The sequence below is a fragment of the Gymnogyps californianus genome, chromosome 4 (assembly GCF_018139145.2).
Source record: "Gymnogyps californianus isolate 813 chromosome 4, ASM1813914v2, whole genome shotgun sequence".
Classification (NCBI taxonomy): Eukaryota; Metazoa; Chordata; class Aves; order Accipitriformes; family Cathartidae; genus Gymnogyps; species Gymnogyps californianus.
The window spans coordinates 56,621,759-56,647,853 of NC_059474.1; the positions used below are offsets into that span (position 1 = coordinate 56,621,759).

Genomic DNA, 26,095 nt, shown 5'->3' on the forward strand with positions numbered 1-26,095 from the left:
ACTACATACTACTATATTACAGACGAGATACGAATAAAATATTAAAATAAATCCTTTACCTGATAGAAAATATATTTTAATAGTGAATTAAAAATAAAAGATTTGTCCCTTCCTACTGCCAGGAAATACGTCAAGAAACAGTATCTTCTTTGAAGTTGTAAAACCTGCCTAAAAATCAATGAAAAAAAGTAACTTACTAGAGAATAACAACACTTCCTTCAAAGCTTAGTGGTGACTGAAATGGAATACATTTTTTTATTAATTTCCGTGCACACATCTTACAACACCAGAGTAGCTGAATTGTTTATTTCAGAAGAACTCATACGTATAAGCACAATTTTAGAAAGTTCACATGCAACAGATTATGATAAGAGTTTGTATATTTTAGTATCACTTACTTTCACCCAACTGCACACAAGAAAATTATTCAAATTACAAAAAAGCTTACTGGAATGTTGATTTTAGCAAGTTTTTTCTAAATTTCACTTTGTAAAACTAACAATAAATCTTTAAAAATTTTAACCCAAAACACTGATTTTTAAAAAGGATATTTGTGGAACTTAAATATAAAACATTATTATTTTTATAAAATACAAAATGCCTGAACATTTTTAAAATACTCAATGTTTCTAAAATATTATGGAGTTGACAAATTGTCATAAATTTAACACAGGCTCCCTCTAATTAAAAAAGTGGTTCTCAAAATAAATCAACAATTCCCTAGTGCACTTATAAAGAGAAAAGATCAAAAGCAGTAACTGGTATCTTTTTTTCCAGTGTTAATTAGTAATTAAAAATCTTAGCTTCATTAGTACCTACTCTGAAATAGTTTGATTTTTTTTTTTTTGGTGGGGGAAGGGGATGTTACACAGACAAATCCTGCAACAAAAGTCATGAAAATTAACCAGTTTTGAGACTGCTTGCCTTCATCACAGTTAAAAAAGTATATGAGACTCCAGTATTTTCTTTTAAATAAGCACCTTCCTTGAAGACCTCAGCTTTCATTTGGTCTTGAGTCGCATGTAGTTGCATATATTGCATAATTCTACTGGCCAAGTAACATCCTTTCTCTATGACAGTTCAGGTATGTCTGATAATTTTAAGTAGAAATAAAAAAGTTAGAATCGGTTCTTTGGCATAGTACAGAAGTTGACAGCTCCTACTATTTGGATTGACTGCAAGTCCTGTATTTGGAGCAAGAGGGACAGGACGGGACTTATCACCATTTCAAAACCAAGTAGATTAAATGAAATGTCCCTTTATGGATTTCAAGTGTCTTCCATTTGTAATTTACTTGACGTCTTCAGTACTGATTCCATTTTCACTTGCATTATCACAGCTGAATATTTCCTGCATACAAGGTAATCATCAGTATAGCAGTAAACCCCGTTAGTAAACCAGCATTCTGAATAAGGAAGAATGTGAGATCCATCTTTCTTCCTGTCACTTTCTCTCTCAGCATATCATTCATCTCTGGGAACTGAAAAAAGGGATATTTTTAGGTAAGTATTGCCATCTCGTGGTAGCGTGCGTAACTTAAGGCATTAAGAACTGAACCATATTGCTACTTTGGACTGAATATTAGAACTAAGAGAAGGTGAAGGCCGTCACAGCAACAGGTCACCCTAATTACCCTGAAAAACCACTTCACCAAGGATGGTAAAATGAAATGGTGTTTTGTTCCTCTCTACTGCGATTTCACCTGGTTGTGTCTCATGCAAATTGCCTCTTTTTGATTCCAGCAGTCTCCTAGGCTCCAATTGTTGGTCCATATGTTGCTAGGAGCAGCTGCCCTTGTATTGCTAAATGTTGTGTTTCTTCCTTCACTAGTATAAACAGAGAAATCCTTGTTCAGGAAATGGAAGATTAGGATTCTTCTGCTTTATCTATAAGCAAATGAAGTGAAGCTGAAAACATAGACAACCCCTCAGAAATAAGAAAGCTGTTACAAATAGAAGGTCTGGTGGGCTGATGAGGTCGTCATAAAGCAAGGAAGAAAGAAGAATGTTGTGAAACTGGTGGTAACACATGCAATATTACATTACAGTGCAATGAAGGGATTCTTCATTCCAGAACACGCATCTTAATGGCAACATAATAGCAAAGGATGACTGATCTGCTGTTAACCGCAGAAACAAAGATAGTTCCTCTGAGAGCCAATGGAGGTGATGGCAGATGAGCACTGGTGATAAAGTCCTCTGTATGGGGTGATTCAGGGTATGTGTTTGCTGCAGATAAAGTCAACTGCAGTGGATTTTGACAAACATATTGTTGTGCTGAGAGTAGTATAGCCAGAATGCAATGAAGACTGTATATTTCAGTGTTAGTTTAGAAACCTTCAGGCTGGGTGACTCAAAAGCTCTATCTTTCTTTGATCTCACAAGGCAAAAACAGCCTTTGAAGGTAATGCAACTCTTGAAGAACAGACTAAGGTTAGTGTGAAGTGGCCAAACCTTCCCAGAAATCATTCCAGAGCTCCGTAATCCTCTTGCGCAAGAGGCAAAGACAACAAACCAGATCAGCTTCATGCCATACAGCAAGGCTCATTTGTGCACACACCCCAGTGTACACATTCTCACATGCCCACAGCCTCACCACACAATGATATTACTGGCAGAGGCTGGACTATGCCAATACTGGAGGAAAAAAGAACAGCAAAAAGAAAAGAAGGAAGGTTTGACACTCTAGTTAATCCTACCTGCTTCTGGACAAGCAAACCAGAAGTGTGTGAAAATCGTAACAGAAAGCGGAAAGCCAGATCTCTGTACAGAGCACTTGAATACCCTATTTCAGACTTTTCAGGGGGAAGAAAATTCAGATAGGTAACTGATACAATCCAAAAACCTATAAAAAGAGAGAGAGATTGGGGGAGAGGGAGAGAGACAGAGAGATAAACAGAGAGAACAGAACAACAGATACAAAGAAAAGAATGATACCTACTTTGATGGATTTAATAACAAATTTAAGTTGAGCCACTCTAAATTTATGCCATGAGTTTTACACAGCATAGCTGAGTACACTACTATTCATTATATAAGAGTGAAACTAAATGAAAAGCATTAGCAATTAAGATACTGCAAACTTGTAAAATAAACTACTTATATCGTTCATTTAACTCTAACATTATTACTTATTAAATCCTATTTTATTACTTAAACTATAATAGTATTTAATGAAATAGTCACTATAACTATGTAACAGTTCTTAAACGCATATAGAACCAAACTGGGGTCTCAAATCTTTTCAAATTCAGGCCTCACTCTTCCAGTTCTACACTCAAATGGATTCTCATGTGGCAGGTGTAAACATCTTTGCAGATACATATGTTCTTACAACACTGAATTAAACATGATAAAACTTAAAATTCTTGAAAGATCTCTCTCATTTTGAGATAAAACATCATCATAAGAGTAAATTATGGAATATTGCTGACTGCCTGTGAATTCAGATTTTATTTCCCAACATCTAAATCTGGTCTGGATCTTAGCACAATTTCTTTGGCTTATATCTTCTAGCATACTTTAAAAAATAAATGATAGACAGACTGTTTTGAATACAGTTCAGCAAATTTTTTAGTCTGAACCAAGAAACTGGGGCTGGCACTGTTTAATTTAAGCCAGAATAGAATTTAAATCAGGTTTTTCACCTAAACAACCCCCAAATTATCACTGTGGTTACACAACACCTTTCATTCAACTCAAAACTAAATATTTAGTTTCCTTTTGTTTACTTTTTTTTTCCTTTTCTTTCAAAATATGGTTTAAATAGACAAATGAACCTTTCAAAAATAATAAGGTGAAATACTTTGCCACTTCAAAATGCTGAAACAAAGTATTTATACACTTTTTACTCTTTAATGAAACCAGCCCAAATTCATGAAAAGCTTGTCTCTCTAAAACTCCTTTTTAGCAATAATCTGATCAGCCCTATTTGTGAAGTGAAAGGCTTTCATGTTTCATGAATAAGCCTAACTATTTGTGCACTTCCATTAAGGGTATAACTGATGATCTAACACCTAATAATAATAACAAGTAGATGACACTGGCATAAGAGAGACAAAATATTAAATTCTACTGGACAGAGTTAGTGCAGTCTTTGTTTTCTTGCAGAAAAATAAATAACTGAAAATGAAATTATATCTCACCATATCTGCCAGAGAGATGTACAGGAACATTCCACCAGCTACAGCAAAGATGATGTTAGGAGCAAAGTTGTTGCCTAATAATATACCAAAAGCCATCCCAATGTAACAGGAACATGCAGACAGGAAGTTGAAAAACAGAGCCTGCCGAGTACTCATTCCTGCATTAAGCAAGATGACAAAATCCCCTAAAAGAAAAGAAAGGAGAAAAAAAAAAAAAAAAAAAAGAAAACCATCTTCAGAAAACAATATTATGATTATTTTCTGATTTCGAAGGAAGTCTGAAGAAAAGACATGACTTGTATACAAATTATAACCCCCTGCTGGTTTTCTTCATTAAAGTAAATGATGAGCATTTCCCTTCAATACTAAGGTAACTGAAATATTCTAAAGCAAGTAGGTGATGCACAATTGAGCTAAGAGCACAGGAATATAGAACTACCTATAATGATGTAAAAAGAAAAAAAGTTAATACAACACTGTATGCAGCATATATGAACAGGGCAATTAATGCTTCTCTAATATACATTCCCAGCTTCCACCCACCTGCACTTGGGAAATTCCTGTGCTAAATGTGTATTTTGGTGCTTGGGAAGTTTTTGGTGAATATTTTTTCCATTAATTTGTCTAAACTTTCTTTCAATCTATGCCAACTTTTGGCCAGCACAACCTCCTACAACAGTCATTTCCACAGTAAACAACATGTTGAATGAAGTTCCTTACCCAGTTCATGAGGAAACTCTTCACACAAGATGGCTATGGAGGTACTAAGCCCTTGAAACAGAGACAAAGTGAAAGAAGCACCAATAGCCAAACCATCTATGAAATTATGTACGGCATCACTCAGTGTTACCATCCAAGCAATGGTCCCAATCTTTGACAGTGGACGCCCGTTAAGACACTTGCATAAGCTGCCTTGGGTGGCTTCTTCCTGGAAAAAAATAACACAATAGGGCAATTACATAAAACACTGAATAAAGAAGCCAACGAATCACACTTCTGTCTTCAAATGAATGCCAAGTATAAAATAAAGCACTACTGCATATGGAGACCAAAATGCTTGGTCCAAGAAGCAAAAGGCACAGGTAGCAGCAGCAAATGTTTTCTGTTTCAACAAGTTAACACACAGGGCCCAATCACCCTTCTGACTACAAAGCTTTATCTGAATGCACTTCAGCTGAGACAGAAAGCAGTTCAGACCACAGTGGTCTGAACATCTCTCTGGAGTCTCCGTCAGATTAAGAGTGCCAAGGCTCCTCACAGCCTCCTCAGCCACCTCTACTAAGAATGTACAGTCAGAAGGATCTGAGCACAGTGACTGACAGCATCTGTATTTCCTACCTAAAACACATCAGGACCAGTTACATACTGCCAGTACATCATGCTCTCAGAGACACATGTAGCCACCACAGTAACAGCCAGGTACATGTGAATATAGACACACATCCAGATACTCCATAAACTTTACCGCGAATTTTGAGCAATGATAGTCAAGTCTAGCTATTCAAATTAATTTCTACAAAGTCCATGTTTAATAAAAACAGCAGTGGGTAATTCTGACTGTGCAAGTCGAAGGCTCAGAGCATGAAAACAACAGGCTAATATAAAACTGCAATGCACACACACACCGGGGATCTCAATAATTCCTCCCAGAAGTGGAAGTAATTTATCCATGCGGTGCCATGAAATAATGAAAAACTTGAAGCAGATAAAAGGAACTGCCATTTGTGCTGGGAGCACAAACTAACCTCCCCTAAAAAATTCCTGATGATCCATTCTGATAAATTTCTGTACACACATACACTGTAGTTACATAATATTTGCAAGCATTATAGTATTTCCCCTCTAAAAAAAAAGGATTTGCACATAAGGCATTAACTAGTGCTTACTTATTGGAATACATAAGCAGTAATATATACATCCGTGTGCCCACAGGCAAATTTATACACCTCTCCTTCTCTTGTAGGAGAAGGGTGTAGAGGAATGCCTCTTCCTCCTTATGAAAAGGTCACAGATTATTCCAAGAAATTTTCCTTAGTTATTAAAAAGAACATTGCGAATTGTTTTAGTTTTGCCATATCAAATGCAAATACTACCAGGCAACTGAATTTTGAACTTCATGGAAATACAATGATTAATAAATTCTTTAAAAATCTTTAATAACAGAGCAGTAAGGTCCGTCTCATGATTTGCTCATCACACTCTTATCTGACATACTACATCCTTGTATGTAGGAGCTGCCTTGGGACAGGACAAAAGTTCAGGTCAGGGATTTCTGAGTTAGATGCCTATTGCACTACTTGGAACTCGTAGCTAATAATGTCTTGGTTGAGTAGTGCCACAACTGCCATAAAGCACACTTACAGCTCCTATTCAGTGCATAGGAAGTCCTGAAATTATACTTTTATGATGTGAAAATGAGCAATGGCATCCAAAATATGCCGACTCAAACACATAGGTTTTAGACTCGCACTACATGCTTGTCTTCAGTTTTTGGAGGTTTTCTTCTCAACATTTCATCTAACACACAAGCAATGCCAATCATATTTTTGGGATGATTAATTTGTACCTGTACTAATTCTGTTTGAGATAGGATCACTTATGAGTAATAGACCTCTCTTAATCCACAATGGCAACTTGAACTTCACTTTAAGAAAGAAATATTACAAAGCAAGCCACATAAAATACATATATTAGGTAACTGGAAGTAAAAAGAAACATGATTATGAGAAAATTCAAATACAATTAGCGAAACTTTTCCACCTATTCATCCAGCTCCCTGAGCTGAAGTTCTGTTCCCCTATGTTTTTTTCTGTTCCCTAGTGACCATCCTTCAAGCTGCCTAAGAACTGATGGAGGCATTGTTTTGCAGGTTGTCCTGATTTCTGCCAAAAGCACATCTTCTTTCTTGGGCATGTTTCTAGCTTCACTGAGGAAAGGGAGTTTGAGACAATGCACAGATTTTCATTTTGAATAATTCATTCATTTTTCTACTAAAAAAGAACATTGTTCTTTTGGAAACCACACACACACACAAAAACCCCAACAACAACAGCAAGTATTTTCTGATAAACAATACTAATCTCAGGAGATTGTATTTTGAAAAGGTATATTAGTAACTTCTATTATACATGAGAAAGAGAGGTGGTAGTCATTTTTGTTCTGTAAAAACTTTCTATTACCAAAAAATTCTCACATCAAATGCCAAGCATCTCCATAAAATAAATGGTTTTATGAAAAGTTTATTAGGATGAAAATTCCTAAAAGAGCAATGAAAACAGTGAGCAAATAATACAAATGTGCAAAAATGTTACTTGTACATGCTTGTTTACGTTTGTTCCCATCAAAGCACATTTGTTTTTATGTGGGAACCATGTGTGCCTACAGTTTTCTGAGGGCTACAGGGGCTTAACAGGCTTAGCCATAGAACTAAGTAAAGGACCCATTTTCTGGTACCAGTTGCACAGCTGAGAATTCCAATGACAGTCCAAAGCATTGCATATGTATGACAAACATAAAAATCTGATCTGAAGGGCTTTTTTGTTGAAATAAATAATTTACAAATATATGTGCTGAACTTTCTATGTGTGTATGAAGAAAATGAACATTGAGTAACAAGATGCTATTAAGAATTAGCTGTTGAACTCATCAAGAATGGAACTGACTCTAGAAATATGCTGAGGTTTGGGTTGTTTTATCTATGGTTTTGTGGTTTTTTTAGTAACTGCAGTTAATTTAGGAGAACAGTATTAATTTACTTCTAAAGTTTACTTTCTTGATCCAATCTTTCAATATGCAGAAACAGTTGTAGTCTAAAAACTAGGAATTGGTTTCTGAGAGGCTTCTGTAATATATATACAGCTATCTGCTGTTTACTGTGTAGCTTTGAAGTATCATAATTCTTGCCTGTAATTTATTTTAGATAATGTCTGGACTTCTGTAAATTACATAAAGTACAATGATATCGCTTGTCTGGGTTTACATTCTGAACTTTACTAGATTGTGTGTCCGATAGAAGTAGATGAACAACTAATACATATTCTTAATGTTTAAGATAAGGCAGACTACTGATAAATTTACCCTACAAATATATAGGATTCCAAGGCAAAAACGAACAATGTCTGTCTCTGCTGGGCTGTTCCCACTTTGTCATGGTAGTTTAGCAGACGTCACAGAAGAGATGCCAGCTAAGGAGCTTTGTAATACCCAGCTGGACTATCAGGTCTGACATTTATTAATTATTAGTGCAGTTCTGTATTATTTGTATCTCAACAATTTATGGTAAACCAAAGACTTCCTTGGTATTTTTGCTCTTCTGAACACAATTTTTTCTTTAAAAGTAATGGCCTCTCCTTTGTTCCCAAACTTAAGAAATTACACAGAGACTCTCTTATTTTATCCTATGACATCTCATCAGATTATTATTGCTATTTCTAATGCATCTCTGACTCCCTCAGACATGAACCAGACATGTCCGTTTATGTCCTCTGGAAGTGCCCACAGGACCAAGAAGGAATCCTGACATTCTTCTAGGGCATAAATAAAGGCCACCGTAAAGTTTTGTTATACAACTCTAACGTTGTGCACTCGAGGATACAGACATTTCAGCAATTTGTCTCTGAAATGACTTTTCTTCAAAGTTACTGTTGTCAAGCCATATAATTTTAATGCATAGTAGATACAAATTTGGGGTAAGCACAAAAGAGGTTTCCAAGGTTGCAATTACTGCTGCAAGTGAAACTGAAAGTATGTGACTAATTAAACATTTAGATTTACTCTGGCAGTCAGTCTGTTCTGGCATTAAAAGAGAGAATATGGCTGGATCCTCATGGCTGAAAACAGCTACCACACTTTGGCGCAACTGGACTTCAGACTCCCTCCTTAAAGCCTACACAATGATTTCTGGCTACACATTAAAATTCTATTAGGTATGTCTTGGCATATGCCAAATAGTTCCTTCATAAATACTAAATGCCTGTAAAGTTGAATGCATACCTACCCTCACGGCACTACCCTAGCTGCCCCAAAACCCCTCAGCCACATTGACCCTCCCCTAGCCCCTAATGACTCTGAAGGCTACCTGGCCCCTTTGAACCTGCCTGGAGGAGAAGAGTAATGATGACTTTTTTGTTGCTACCTCCAACATCAGCAGCGGGCTATCTGCCACTGGGATTTCCTTGCAGCCAGCCTTAGCTCCAGAGTGAATTTTACCCTGTTACTTTCAGGAGGTTTTAATACAACATATTATCTTCCTGGCTTTGGAGAAATGGAGAGGAAGAAAGAATGGAAGCCATGAATTTTCATAAGAATAATAGGTAGAGGAGAAGAACCTTTGTGAAATTTTAAGTTCTTAAAGTCAAGACTGCCTGTAAAAGGAGATGTATGAGTATTCCACAAAGGATCTTGGGGTGACCTACAATACTTTATGATCACAGGCACTGCATCTAAACTAGTTGCTAGAAATAAACGCTATATAGTTACATTTTATTATTATAATATATGGCGTGATTTTGTTATGTTTACATTATGCATAAGCAGATGGCTAGCCAAAACATAATAATGGAATAGGTCCAGATAAAACTTCTGGTAAACAGGGCAGAAAAATAACACCCATATCACTTGAGATAACTGTCTCCGCAGAGAGTGGAGGGTTCTTTTGTTTGTTTTATAAATCTACAAAATACAGTTTAGGGACACTCATAATACTAACTCCCTCTTGGTGCCCATGCAATTTTAATTATTAAGCATGTTTCTCCTAGTTTTTAAAATGCCCAGTATCCACCACACTTCATGACATTTCTACAGTAAGGAGAAGTACAATTTTGGTACTTTAAACTGTGTGCATCAAATGCCCTGTGAGGCCGCAGGGTCAATGCAGAACTCTCAGAATCTCTCCCAGCTGTTAGGGCCTGCCTCTGGCTTCCTCTCCTGCTCCTCACTGCTCCCCACAAACAACTTACTGGCTAAAGAACATGGGTGGTAAAACAGAAATATCTACTATGAAAAAATCTGCCTTAGCCATCAAGGAATTGTTTCTATGTATTTTTTTTTTTTTTTAAATAAGGGACAGTACTGCTCCTCCCTGTACAGGGAAAAGAGCAAAGAAGCACACCAACTTTCTCTTCCTGCTTCCATTTTCTTCTCAGACAGAAGGAAGTTGTATTGGTAGTATGAAAACAAACAGAGAGAAATACAGAGAACAAATCTGAAAGAGAATAATACTTCAACCAGGAGGAATGGCTTCTGTCTCAACATATTACCTGTGTAATTCCTACAGTATCCAAATATACTGGACTAGCACAAGCAGTGCTCACAATATACTGCATGAAAGTTACTGTAGTAGTTTTCCTCATTAATCATTGATTCAGAGGAATCAGGTTCTCACACTTATGGCTTTATGTAGGCAGGAACACGATATGGATCATGCAACACTAAAACACACGATCACTCTTTAAGCAAAACTATAACAACAACAAAATCAAAATTAACTGAATTATCTGATTAAATATATATCTCTGTCCTACCCGTCCCGACACTGATATCAATTAGCTCTTTTTGTTGGCTACAAATTGAATGCATCATTCAGCTGCTGTAAGCTTGCCCCAAAACCCCACATTTTTTTCGTAGGGCTCAAGCAAGTTATAAGCTATAAGTTTACAAAAACTTGACAAAAGTAATAAAAAATTGTATTAACTCTCCCCTCAGATATGCTTATATAATTGGCAGGGATAAAATAAATAAATAGACACGATTTTCATACCTGTGCTGAGACCACACTGATGCTGTCAAAACCAAGATTTCCATTGCTCTCTATGACGGCTGAATTTGCATAACATGTCCCCCCATTGCTGGATGATAGTGGTTTGGGTGGGTTAGGCTTATCCTGAGAACGACTCTGTTCACCATTTTCGGAGTCATTATGGCCAGTCTAGGTGACAAATAAATAAGTAGGTAGCTAATTAAAACAAAAGCAAAATAACAAATGTAAGAAAATAGAGACCAAAAAAGAAAAGGTGGGGGCATCATATTCATGCTGCCTTGCTTTCAACACCAAGTAAATGTTTAAATGGGCAGCAGTAAAGATTTTAATGTTTAAATGAACTCCAAACGTATCTAGGTTCCTAACTTATCTCTTACTTTTAGCTAATCAGAATACATGTGGGGATTTTTCATTTTTATACCTTTACATAGAACCTCCCAAGCCGAACACCTGACCATAAGTGATCAACATTTACTAGTTATTCATGGCTGCTTGTCAGATAGAGCTTATTAGCCTTTGTCAACTGTTCCCAAAAATAAAGGGCAACAAATTCATTTTTTCTAATTTTTTTTTTGGTGCAGTTACTACAAACGAGGGACAGTTGATCTTCATAATCTTCAGTATCAGCAACAGTTTGGGAGGGGGACCTTAAGTGAGGTAAGAGTAGGAAGACAGGACAGTTTCCTTCGCAAGACATGAGCAGAGAGTACCAAAAATTTTGAGACAAATTTGAGAGACAATTAGCCTTCTCTGAGACAAATTCAGCCTCACTCATGTGAGTACACAGAAAACAAGTACTCTGACATATGGGTAGAAAGCAGAGCCCTGTGCAATATGGATAACTGCAGTGTCACTAAAGCAGGTCTGTGTACCAGAGCATGGGGAAACACAGAGCTGAAGTTACTGAAGGTGAGATTCAGGCACTGTCAGCACAGTAACACTTTACAGATGACTAAGAAGGTATATATGTCACATTGATTTCTCCTGCCCAAAGGGGAGCTCCAGGGGCAGACTCCATTCTCTCCAGCTCTTAGATATTTCCACTTTTTCTGATGTATTTAGCTAGCACGGCAACAACTTGGCCGTTGAGAGCAACTAGAGCATACGTCAGTGACAGCAGACCACACTCACATCTGGATTCTATTCCCAGCTCTGCTTGCAACTCCCTCAAAAAAGTGAGATTGCTTCCCCTACCATATGGATTTTAAACAGATATATCAGAACACGCGGTAAGGCTGAATTCCTCAGATAAAATGGAAAAAATCCACATTTTATTAAACTATCAGATATCTCATAAATATAAGAGGTACTTTAAGGCAAGGCTCACTCAGTTACTGATATGTTTCATTACCTGGTTATAGATCTTCAATATCACTTTAAGAATCCTTTCCACAAAGAAGAGAATATAGAATCCACCAAACACAGCAACTGCTTTCTCAATATAGTTATCTACTTTCGGGTCAAACCCAAACGCCTAACAGTGAAGAAAAAAGCAATGCAAATTAGTCTGTAATCTTAGTAAATTTCCAGAAAAACAAACACCACCCCCCCCCCCCAAATACAGACTCTCTCTCTCTACTGACCATGAGTTTCCATGAGGCTGAAATTACGAGATATCCTAATCTTTTTAGATTTTTTTAACCTGGATTAAATGTTAACAGTGTTTTAATTCAGTAGAACTTTACATGTGGAATGTAGTCGTAAAGTGCTAGACGAGGAAGGTCTAACCTGTAGCCCAATAAAGTTCACTAGAATTTTATCCAATGCATTTCTCTTTCTGTCTAGAGGCAGAATAGCCCTTGGTCTTTCCCATGGCATAACTAGACATAGATCTTGATGGCTCTGCTCACCCAGCCAGAAAGAGATGGTAGCTAATGGCACTGAAGCCCACCCACAACTCTTTGGAGATTGCAACCCACACACAGAACCCCACTGCAGCATGCTTCTAAAATTAATACACTTTAGAAATTAGTATGCAAACCAAATGACGATTACCCTTGCTTACCTCTGGAATGAGCTGGAAAATTGCATTAGAAAAGAGAGTACCAATGGCCAAGCCCACAAAGTAGGTTAAAACCTTAGGGAAATATGACTTCTTTAAGAGGGGAGTTAAAATCAATCCCAGAAGTGATGCCAAGTTAATGATAGTCACAGCCAGGAAGCCAAATCCCCAAACTGTGGATAAACAAGCAGAAATATAAAATATTTTAGTATAACACCCACTTCAGGCTGTTTGTCATTTTTCTAACAGATAAATTGGCATGGAATTGGGAAAAAGAGTGGTTCCCTGGTTGAAATTATACTTCACAAATATAAAAATCTTAAAATGCATAGATACTTAAGATGCATACCTGCAGAAAGTAAATATCTGGAAACATTGTCTGGGACCTCCATATTAAAAATGGAAACTGTGCTAGTATAAGATCTGGGACAGCCTATCTGCTGCTAGTATAAATCAGGTCTCTCTACAGTCAGTGAAGAGTAAAAATTAAGGCTTAGGCCAACAGTCAAAGTAGCTATAGCACAGATATAAGACAAAACTTCTTACTAGTCCCAGCGTTAGATCCAATTGTCATTTACTCCTAAGGAACTCCAAGATAGAAAGTCTGCTGTCTTGGCTGTACTAGATCCAAAAATCCTTCCTGATAAAAGGATGACTCCTTCAAATCATCCTGAGGTGATAACTTTCTGTTCCTAACACTCCTCCTTCTCCTCTAATTCAAAGTAGTTTTGCTGACTGAAAACACTGCCCATCACTGCTTATCAAACGGATGAGGTGGCAGATAGTTGATAGTAGAGACAATTAATAGAGAAATGAAAGCATATAAAAAAAGAGGTTCTAGGTTCAAAAAGATGGACATGTAATTTAGGTACGCAATGGGGAAAACCTTTCCTAAGAAGTGGCAAATGCACCAGGGTTCACCATAACATAGCTCCCTTCACCATAAGCATAGTCTCAGATTTTTAGAGTTCAGACACCAGGACTTGTACAAAGCCATACCATAATTATTCTGGAGTCTGAATTATAGGTTGGAAGGGTGGTGTGGGGGGTGTAGTTGCTGTTGTTGTTCATAAGCACCACAGAGTTGTGCCTCTATGCATGACTCTGTTTTTCCCAGTGACATCTCAAGTCCCTGCAAGTACAGAGAAAAGCTTTAAAGGTTGCACTGAAGAGGTCTACAACGCTGCCTCAAGTGATGCCACAGAATCACAAAGTTATCCATACAGACAGTGGGTTTGTCTATAAAAATTAACCACATACAATAATCAAAGCCAACACAATGTTGGCTATATGAGAACAGTTTGGTATAATCCAGAAAGTTGCATCATTATAAGCTTTACAATATGTATGTAGAGAAGTTACCATAAATTCCTTTCTGCACAGCAGAAACTAACAGATCAGATTACTATCTGCAGCCTATCTTTCCTGCAACATAATCAGCAAACACTCTAAGCTAGATTAATCACCTGCAACTGGGATGGCTCTACTATGTTTGCACAGTGTCACAATTTTTATATGTAATGAATTTTATATTATGTCAAGAACAGAAAGCATTAGAAACATTTAAAGCATTTGCAGAAGATAAATCAATGCCAATTAGAATATTCATTTGCCATTTTTGAGAGAGAGAGACAGAGAGAGGGGAAAAACACACAACTAGATATGGATAGATTCACTAAGCTACACAGGAGATTAATTTCCATTAAAATAAATGACAACTAAGCTTGTAAATATCTTTTTTAAATCAAATCTATAAAAAAACAAATGGGCTTCCAATGCCATCATGAGTCACAAACCACGGTTTACAGTTTGGGATTACTATAGAAGCATGAGTTTCTTTCAGTTTAGTATACGGACAACTCCTACACGTTATTCTGTGCAAAACGTACATTTTAAACTGAGTTAACAAAATAAGAACCCCATTTATCAGATATGAAGCATTTAGTGTATTTGCCCAAATGACTTCATCAGACACAGGAAATTAGAACAAGTTTCAAAAATTACAATAAAAAAACCCAGTACTAATTACTTTTTACAACAAAAGACAAAGAGGATAAATTTACAAATAGTGTGTGTAGATCAGTGAATGACAAAAACGATAGGAGAATGGAGCTTAAAACCAAGCACAGAAAAATAGGTTATTGCCAAACAGCGAGAGAAGGTCTCATGATACTATATGCTTCACTAACAAATGGTCTAACTTTCATGCTGGTACTCTTTGTTCAGAACAGCAAAACATACTGGGACACTTAACTTGAAGCACATGTTATGAATGATACAGTTGTCACCGTTTTGTATGCTTAATGCAATGGGAGATGTCTCATAACGTACTAAAGGACCTGTGCTCACAAGCAGGGACATATTCTAATCCACTGGTATGTAGTATACCCTTTCATCACAAAAAAAAAAAAAGTAAAAAGAAAAGCCTTCTTCTTCCTGATTTACCAGAGATTAGGGGTGCCAGAAGATAGACGTGGTTTTACTTTTAAAATTCTGTCCTAGATCTGGATGGCCCAAAGAACTTGGGATTTTACATATTGGTGTTTGTTTCTGATTTACTCACTTGAGGTAGAAGAATAAGGAAGAATAAGTGATTAAATAACCTCAGACAATGAGAGAATAAATTAAGTATTATCCATCCTAGGCATTCCACGGATCCTGCAATGAGCCTCAGTAGTATGGGGACTAATTTAAACTAATGAAATTTTTAAAGGAATAAAATAAATCTAAGATCTTTCTCACACGTTCTCCAGGAAGGTGCTCCTGGGCCTTGTGGCAAGCTTTTCTTTGAGTTCAGAAAGACTTGAAGTGTAATTGGAAAGGAAAAAAAAAAGATTACCCCATAATTAGATAATTACAGGAACTGGTACTTCAAGAAAAATACCACAAATTGGGGAAAAGAAAAAAAAAAAAGTGATAAAATTCCAAGACAACCGATGTTGCCAAAGTTCCTGCATTATGGACTGTATTTCACAATATCATGTATGCACTGCTGTCTTAAATTTGGTTTTATTCACTAGGACTCCATCCACACTAAGCTTTTCATAAGTCCATGCATCTCAGAAAGCTGGCTAATCTGACTTTATGTATCAGAGCAGAGCATTCTGCTTAGGACACACTCACTCTTCCTCTGAGACTGGTGGCGCAGTCAGCTTTTGCCAACTACCATTACTCTTTCTGTCTCCAGAACTGTAGCCCCAACAAAGAGACAGTCAAAATACCCAAAGCCACAAGAAATCCAAAAAATAAAATGGCAGGAGTGCAAGTAAGATGCCCTCCTTAGAACACCATTGCTCAGCATTGTTCCTTCTAAGCAGTGGGGACGACCGCTCTGGGCCTTCCTGAGGCAGGCTCAGGCTCTTCCTTAGCCCTGTCCTGGGATGAAGAGGAAATAAGGGTATGAATACCCTCTGAAGAAGCCAAGCAGAGAGCATGGAACCTGTTTGCCTTGGACAGAAGGAATGCCACTGGGCATTTCCAGCTACTTCATGCAGCTCTATACACCATCCTATTATCTTTCAGAAAGCAAGAAAGGGGAGGACATGAGTGTGCCCTTAAGGACAGCTAGGTTAGATACAAGTTATACAAACCCCAAGGAAAAAGGTATGCTATATGCTGCCTTTTAACTTCTACTCTGCTTGGGCAGCACTGTTTTTTTATTGCAAGTAGCTCTTCCGTAAAGCTTATTGTACTAATTTCTTCTGTACCTCTTGTCCGTTCATATTTTGGAAGACAGAATATTGTTAAGTGTGTGGGAGTTCCTGGGCAGAAAATTCACATGAGCACAGCTGGAAACATGCACAGAGGATTTTGCTTCATGGGCGGTAATTGAAATCAGCCGGTCTCAATGCTGCCACAAAACAGGTTCATTTTATGATGGGGTGTGGGTGTGCATAAATCAACATCTGCATTTGGCACTGGGCCTTTCTCTGAATCTCCCTTCAAAATAGGTACCACTATGTGTCACAGCCTCGTACACTTGTGGTTTTAAAATACCCTAACCATGGGCCTTGCAGATTTCTTGTGCTACAGCCAAGGGAGGGGCAGGGAGAAGGCTGCCTTGCTTATCTGGCTACTGGACATTGCTTCTGAGCTGACAGGATAAAAGAAAAACAAGAGAGATGGTCTAAATAGCTTAGGAGGTTAACTATAGGTCAAGCTTTCCATGTACAACCTACTTAAACAGCCCCAAACAAAAAAAAGACAGATCCTACCCTCCGGTGCAGATATTATGGACTTCTTGACGGTATGTGCCCTCATATGGTATAAGCAATCTAGAACAACCATGGTAAATTGATGCCATGGTTTCAGTGATTAATCAAATATAATTCTAATTATTCACTGACACAGCTAAGTTGCAGGAATGACCTATAATTCTTAATAAATATCATCTTAATAAATACATCTTAATGTATATCTTAATATATTATATGTATAAGATATAATGTATATCTTAATACATCTTAATAAATATCATCTTAATAAATAAAAACAATTCTTAATAAATATTAATCAGAATGTTATTAATACTAATATTTTAAAAGTTATGAAAAACACTGTTGTATCCTAACTTTTAACTTTAATTCACCTGACTTCCTTGGAACAATAAATTTATTTGGAATACTGAGTCAAATAAATAGGCCATTACATATTTGATCCTTATCAGTGCAACAAGTGACTTCATTAACCAGCTGAATCTTCCCTGTCCTACATTTTTTTACTGCACTGTACAGTTCTGTGCACAACAAATACAGAAATAATAGTGAGAAAAATAGGAGGAAGGACAATTAAGGCTACTTAGCCATGTGATGATGTTCCACGTGGAGGGGGCAGCACAGAAGATATCATGAAAGCAGGAGTAGGAATTTGGAAAGAGTATGAGTGTTTTTCCTCAGTAAGTCACTGGCTCCCCTGATGTCATGACTCCTACCTGCAAATAATTCCACTCGAATGCAGTCCCATAATAATTTTACCTTGAGTTGCCTTGATACATGCATATCCCACTAAGTCTGATTTCCCACTGCAAATCACCTGCACAAACTTCCCTTCTGTACTCCCATCTTCTCTCCTATTAACCAGCTATTAGCGAGAGTCCTTATGGTTTAAGGCACAACCCATTATCCAAATAAAACAGGTCAGAAAGACTCTTCCTTTAATGGACAAATTGTTCCATAATTAGCTACTCAGTTCTTTCACCCTTCTCTAAAACATTTTTAAGAGATCACTGTCAAGAGATAGGATATTTGTTTAGATAGTCTGCTCACCTGAAACTGCATTTTAATTTTATGTTCCCACTTTACAACTATATCCTCCTAAACAAGACACTCCTGTTACATAGAGATAAATGCTTACTATTCCCCTAAGAAAACCCCACTCCAGTCACAGTATTAATGCAATTAATATTAACTAACCTTGTAAAGAATGTGGTTTAGATGTATCCACAAAGTTTTCCTGATGATCACACGGGTGAAAAATTAGCTGTTGCAAAACAGCAGGACATATTGTAGAGAACTTTGAATTTGATATGTGACTGCTGTTCGATATCCCATGCAAAGAAAAAATTTCCTCACCAGTCAAGCACTGGAACAAAAAGGGATTTTGCCAACTTAATACATTAACGCAAAACCAAAAAATAAGTCATACACTGAGAAATCCAAGAATTACAACAGGAAAATACTGTAACGCATTTTCAAGGAAGTGTACGCTGTGCATGAAAACACTGTGATTGCTTAATGTGAAGCAGAAGTGATTCAGAGTATTTTAAGTAAGATAAATCACAAATCAATGAAACATATTTTAAATAGACATTTGCAAATCTTATGCCCTATGAACCAGGACAGTTAAACCTTACAATACATTCAGAAAAGTATCTTCAAAGTAATTAAAATCTCATGTAATTACAAAATAATTAAATCTAAGAGCAGACTAGATACAGTTAAAATCTCAGTGACAGAGTATGTCAGAAAATGATTGGTAATTCAGTGACTGCTTATTCATGTCAGTGACCACTTCTACTTTACAACAATGCTTCTTATTTATCTCCCCAAATTAGCTGCTTAAAAATGGTCTAAATGTTACCAGCACTCAACATTTTTCATTCATTTTATAGCAATAATTATTAACAGTAAACATTATTTTGTAAAACCATCCCGTACTCCAATGAGATAAACTCTTACTTGGGATCGTCACTTTGCCTTCAGCTCAGGACATAACAGTATCTAATGGGTCAAGGATAAATGTACTTAGCAGTGCTAAACCAGGCCGGGGGCAGGGCTGGTTGCTCTGTTCGTTATTTTCAACAAAAAAGATAAAAGACAAACCATGAAATATCTTAAAATATACATCTCCAGAAAAATTGAGTATTTTTATGTGAAATTTTCTATACCGCTGAAGTCTTTCATCTAACACTTTCCATTTATTCACATTCATTATTTCCTACAATGATCAATAAGGAAAGAGTGTTCTTTTCTGGGTGTGAACAAAAGTGATTTTGCTTATTGCTGTACAACAAACACATACCAAGTTTGAGTCTCAAGACAAAAAAAAAGTCAAACTTTTTCCTTCTATATAAGACATCAAGTTAGAGCATAACTCTCCCTGTAGCAAATCTCAGGGTGATTGCAAAAGTAGAGCACTGGAAGCCTTAGCAAAATAAAAACAAATGGTCACTCCCTGCTCTTTTCAGTTTTGCTAGCCTTCAGATTCCACAGCACTTCTCCAATAATTCAAGATTATTATTTATAAAGCAAACTCCTTCTAGAGATAAGTCAAAGCAACCGCAAGTCATTTACTTCAACAGAGCTGCTTCTGCTTCCGTTAATAAGTATTTTTCTAATACTGTCCAAAAGGTGAAAGGCATGCACACATCATTTGAATGTGACTATTTCTGATTTAGCTTGGAGGAAGAGAACATGCAGGCCAATTCAAGTGACTTGAGCTAAATTACATCCAGGACGTTTCTCTCCTTCCTCTTTGATGACCCAGTCTAGCAGAACACTCAAGTACATGCTTGAACATAAATATAAGTACAAATTTTGTTAAGGCCATGAGACCTTGAAGACTCAAATATATACAATCAATGTGCATATACTTTCATCTTTCAATGTCAATGCTAATGTCAAAGTATCACACATAAATACAGCTTGATAATAGAAAACCTTTTTTTGTTTTGAAGCATGTTGCTCCATTTAATCTCAATGGAAGTAGTGCACAGAGAAATCATCACTGAAGATACAGTCTTTAACAGCCCAATACATGAATCTCTGAAGCTTTCTAAACTGGTTATGTGCCTAATCATTTTACCATTAACTCTGCATTATGGAATAATGCAAAACACATGGCTAAGATGTCCAGTGTGAAACAAAGAGAGGACAGTTGTTGTCTATAGGAATAGTTCCTCTATGGTGCTTCTTGTATTACTGGCTCATAGAGCCATTTCTGCAAGTCTACAGTGAAAAGCCCTTAGAAGAACAAGCCAGTAGGAGCTGAAAATTCATAACATAATTATCTCTAAGAGAAATCATCTTTAACTATCTCGTTCCTAGCAACACAGAATGGATTACTAGTATTCTAAAATACTAATATATTAGTATTAATATTAGTTGAGAAAAATCTAAACCATGTTGTAGGTAGAAAAACAGATTATGGAGAGAAAATAAATCAGACACAGCATGAATTAGTAAACTAGAGACTTGTAACTTTGGCTACATACAAACAAATAAGCGAGAAATAACATTGGACAAGAGCTCTTTAATGTGAAGACGAGAAACAGCATTTTATTTAATTACTATTATTATTTTGATCAGGGACAAACCCAGAGGATAATGATTCCTATAAATGATTCATTGTTATAAGTCACCTCATACTCTCAGTAAACTCCTACATACATCCAAGAGCTAAAAAGCAAGCTTGCATGAGTTCACTGACACAATTAAAGGATTAATTAAAAGATCAAATCTATTAGAAGCCTTCGATTGGAGCAACTCATGTTTGCACACTGCAAAACTGCATTTATCTTTGGAGGACAAATACATTAAGACAGCCACACTGCTGTAAAAACATAAGCTATTTATTTTGTAAGACTGACGGATGATCTCAGCAGAAAGTAAATTTAGCCTCATGGAACAGGGGACTGAGAATGATGTTCTGGCTCACCAAGTCTACCATCATGTCTGTCCCTGCTATTCAGTAAGCCTTGTCATAGCGATTAGGTGAGGGGACTGGCTGTAATGTGACTGTCATCCAGTGTTCAATAAACAATTGCAAAAAAAGATATGACACAACTGATCATGTCCCTGAACTGTTAAAAAATCATTTTAAAAATGCTTTCATCAAAATTGGGGAGGACTTAAATCAGTAGAATTTACAGAATTACAAAGTATTCACACTTAAAAAAAATTAAACCATCAACTGGGTTATTCAAACAGATGTTTACTTTTCTCCTGGTAAGGGTCTCCCAAAAATGATTGACCAATATGGGATTTTTTTTTTTTTAAGATGGTAAATGAAATAAAGTGATGCCCAACTATCCAGAATCTCTTTACACCAGTATCTTTATAAATGAAAAGCAGATGCCAGCTCACCACATCCTTTGAAGGAAAGGATGGGATAATTGCTCAGACGAAAGTAATTTCTAACTGGAAAATTAAGAAAAAATGCTACAGCACCAACCATCTTGTAAATGCCTCAGTCGCTTTTCTGATCTTCTGCCATGTTCTTATCTTTGCTCGACCTTTGTTTCATCTGCAGCATTCCACATGTGAAGTACTAAGATAACCAACAGCAACCTGGACTGCAGTTTCTACATGTTGCCAGATTAAATACTAGCCTAGCCTAGACCCGGGCTGAGCAGTGGGTCACACAGTAGCAACAGCAAAGAAAGAATGCAGTGAATACCTATCTGACCAGCATTTTTTTTTTTTACTTAGCCTGAGCCTGGATAAGGCAAAATAGAAACATATGACTATGTCTTCCTCAACTTATTTGTAACAAATTAAAACATCTAATGCTGATGTGGTGACACCTTTTTGTCACTCAGCACAGGTAAGAACTGGACACTAGGAGACGACTGTGCCTTCAATAAGCAGCGCTCCATGAGAAAGAGTCAAACCAGATGAAGCTGCTTGAATGCACTTGTTTGCTTTAGGGATTTCACACACACCCCAACATGTTCAAGGCAGCTTTTCATGCTGGGAGCTGAAAATTGTCCATAAATGCTGAAATTTGCTGAAGATATCGTAGAAATAAGACACTTAAGAAGGCAGAACAACTAAGCCTATTTATCTTCTCACTGGCCAGGCAACATCAGATCATGGTGTTGGATCAAGACCATAAGGCACACGCTGTCAGACCATCCTCCCTTCTTTCAAAAAGCAAAATTTGTAACTAGTGAAACACTACCGAAAAATATCAAAATCAAAGCAGATACTAGCCTGGTTCTAATCTATCTGAAACACTAAAGTTACTGCGTTTTGACTCATCTTGAGGTGAAAATTAATTATATCTGATCATGAATATTAATTAAGATTTTAACTTCTTTTTGTCCAAATGTTTTGTTTAAAAATTAAAATGCATTACATTAAGACACAGTATTCAGGCATAACATCTAGACTGGCATAAATATAGATTTAGAAAAGTCAAAGAAGGAAATTGGAGCATGATTTTAGCACCTACTGATTACGTCAAGGCACAAAGTAAAGGCGAAGTTAACAAGCTTTCTTTCCAATGCCCATTCAACTTCCATGTATTTTTTGACCAAAATTTCTGAGCATGTAATTTAATCCTTCAGCACACACATGTATGGCTATCATACTACAATGAACCCAATGATAGAAGATCAAGTATAGTTTTGTGTTTTTACATCTTGCTAATAATGTAAAATACAGAGTGAGTAAACATGCCATCATCTATTGTACTGAAATTGCTAATTTTATCCCTATTAGTAGGACTAAAATGTGTTGGAATTCCACAGTAAAATGTGAAAAAACAGCAGTGACCAGTATTTGAGTTTGCTCAGTTACTACTTATTTCTCTGACAGGAAGCCTTACCTTATATATTAAGAAAAGGTGATAAAAGAAAAATTGAAGAGCAAAGAAAATATAAACACAAAATAAAGAGAATTATAAAAGTGCATGATGAAAGAAAAAAAAGAGACCAAAAGCATAAGGAATTGGACACACTTCAATCAAAAATTCCAAAACAGTACTCAAAAAATTTGTTTTCTTTTTTGTCTTTTACAGGAAAAAAATTAGCATCTTCATGGACATCATAGGACATAAATTACCATAAATGCCTACACAAGTATATGTTCAAACACCATCATCAATAAATTAAATCATTTTTAATTCTCCCCTATCTTTTCATGTCAACCTGGTATCAAAGGAAAACAGAAATCAACCATCCATCTTCTTCTGGCTTATACATCCAGACTCTTTCAATCTTTAAGAAAATGGATCAGCTTCTGGTGGATCTTCTCTTGTGAGATTAACAGGCTTACCAATATTGTTATGAATGAAACATTAAAACTAAACACTAATACTGGGCTAAAACTAACAGAGACTGTTCCTTCCTGCCAGTTTTTGAACTGCTGTATCACCTGTCCCTTACAGATCAGCTCTCCACGAAAAATTACACTTCAGGCTTGGATGAAGGACTCTGATAGAGCAGGGGTGTGTTATCTTGACTGGAAGAAAGGCCTGGGAGTCATCCCACTAGCTCTGGACACTGAAGTTAAGAACTGAAAGTCTAAGATAAACCTTGTTTCCTCCTACAGTCAGATATTTATGCAGCCTGAATGGATTCAGACTACCTGAGAAAGACCTGAATCACTCTCCAGAAGTATTTAATTATTCCATAGAGGATCAGTAAAGCTTAGGCCTCTGATGCCTTCCAACACACAAAGTTAGATTAGGCCACTTTATGTCTCCTGTCACAACCATTAGATACTCTAAATTATCAACTTGTAAGCACAAAGAGTCACAGTGTTTGAAAATGATCACGTATGATTTACTTGGTATGAGTATGCATTTGCATGCACCACCTGCCCAAAGTCATTGATATACCTAACGTCTATGAGGGATCAAAAGCCAGGAGGTAAAATGCACTTGCTTGAATGGTACTAGCTGACGGAGCAGCCATAAGGCCAATTTTAAGAAAGAATACAAGTAACTCAGCAAAGAAGTATACACATTTCAGTACGGTACCCTAGGTATTATTCAAAATGGACACAACTAGAACAGGCCTGTAAAAAAATTTGTTTCAGTTAAACTTCAAATGACTTAGGAGGAACATGCATTTACAGTAATAAGAAAGAGCATTACTTTTTTTCCTCCGTAGCCTGTGCCAAATCCTGTGTACGAGGGCTACGTGCTTTTGCAGAGGGAAAACCTGAAGGACTGAAGAATCTACTCATTTCTATGCCCTTTTCAAGAAAGCTCCTTTTCATAGCCATATTCAACACTGCAAACTTGTATTTAGCATGTGTGGCTGGGAATGTTTATGTTTTTAAAACACTGTGTTGGAACAGTGTTCAATTTGTGAGATTTGAAAGCAGTGACTCTGGCAAATATTGCCATGTTTATACTGAATACTACATTGATTTCAGTGGCATTAACTCCCAATTAAACCTCTGGTAAGGGTAAAGACATTAGAACTGCACTCTTTCTAAAACAAAGGCAGCTTATCCAAGGTTTGTCTCCTTCACAGAACAAGCAAAAGAGCTACTACTCTAAACGTAAAAAAAATTTCTCAAGTTTCCCAGAGCCATGCCTCTTCTGTTTCTTAGGGAGTGGAACCAAACCAGAGCAAATAGTCATCCCTGCTTTCCTTTCGTTGTCGTGACTGACTTCATGTCTCTGATTCCTGAGCATAAGGAAATCTCCACTAGCCTCAAGATTCCCCTTCAAGGAAACAAACTTAGTCTAGGACACTACAGAGATGTGAAATCACATAGACTTTAAAAGTAGCACTGAGGTCCGAGTTTCATATGGAGACACTAAACAGAGTAAAATATTTTCATGAAAAGTAATATTCCAATGATATTTAGCCAGTAAATTACACATAATTTTAAACAGCTTTTAGTAATTAATTGATGGGTGTACACTTTGCACTCAATTTAGATGAAAGATGTGAAAATTTCCAAAAAAGTTTCTTTACACAAGTAGACCTGTCTATAATCAAGTTTGTGCTACCACACGACAACCGTGTTTTAACAAGTCCTGAAGATTTGCTTATACAGCTCTCGGACGGAAACACTAGCTAATTCTCATACACTTTTTGCTCTTGTCCAGATGCTATTTACCCAGGAAAAGTGCCAGTTTAAGAGCTGAGCAACAAAGAGGTCGAGCTAATCCCACGGGCAGCCCCGCACTGCAGCACGCAGCAGCTGACTGATGGATGGCAGTTTCTCCCCTGCCGCAAGCTGGTCTCACCAGTGGACCGGTACCTTTGTCCGAAACCCGGGCCCAGCGCCTCAGGAGACCTTTGCCCCCTCTCTCCCCGCTTCCACGTGAGGAAACACGACGGCGACGCGATTCAAGAAACTAAGGAGCTGCCCACCCGGCTCGGCGCCCTTGGTCTGGACGTGGGTTTCCAGCCCAGCCCTCACCCCCGCCGCGGATCCAAAGCGGCACCCGGACAAACCCGGCTCCCGCCGCCACCGCGCCGGGGGCCACCGCGGTACCTGGTTGTGATGCAGGTGGGTCAGCGGCAGCACCGCGTCCAGGGCGGGCGCGGCGCCCAGCTGGCGCAGCAGCGCGGAGAGCTGCCCAGCCGACAGGCTGCGGTTGGCCCCGAAGACGCGCAGCACATCGTCGGCGAAGGTGGCCGCGACCAGGGCGCCCCGCGCCGCCTCCGCGCGTGGGAGCATCTCCAGCCCCGCGGGACGCGGCGAGTGTCGCTGGGCGCGCAGCACGGCGCAGCCCCTTCGCGCCGCCGCCGCCTCTGCCCACGCGCCCGGCGCTCTGCGGGGCGGGAGCGGCGCCCGCCCGGCCCGGCCCGGCCCCTCCCCGGGGGGCGTAGTGGGGAGACGGGGCGGGCGGGCGGCAGCGCGGCGGTGCCCCCGCGGCTCCGGACGGGGCGGGCGCCGCTCCCCGCGGCGATCCCCCTGCCCCCGCGGCAGCCCCCGGCAGGGGGCCGTCCCGCTTTTCGGTCCCCGCCGCGGTGTCGGGCTGCTTAACGAGCGTCAGCCTAGTC

The 26,095-nt window shown here is 38.0% G+C and overlaps 1 protein-coding gene across 1 annotated transcript; it reads right to left on the minus strand.

The window, feature by feature from the left end:
* Positions 1 to 234: 234 nt before the first annotated feature.
* On the minus strand, positions 235 to 25,769 carry SLC39A8 (solute carrier family 39 member 8). Its single transcript, XM_050896405.1, has 8 exons — positions 25,584 to 25,769; positions 18,315 to 18,483; positions 12,907 to 13,076; positions 12,253 to 12,375; positions 10,902 to 11,069; positions 4,865 to 5,072; positions 4,145 to 4,329; positions 235 to 1,480 (listed from the first exon to the last, which is right to left on the minus strand). The coding sequence occupies exons 1-8, from the start codon at positions 25,767 to 25,769 to the stop codon at positions 1,334 to 1,336; spliced, it is 1,356 nt and encodes a 451-aa protein (XP_050752362.1). The 3' UTR covers positions 235 to 1,333.
* Between the last annotated feature and the right edge of the window lie 326 nt (positions 25,770 to 26,095).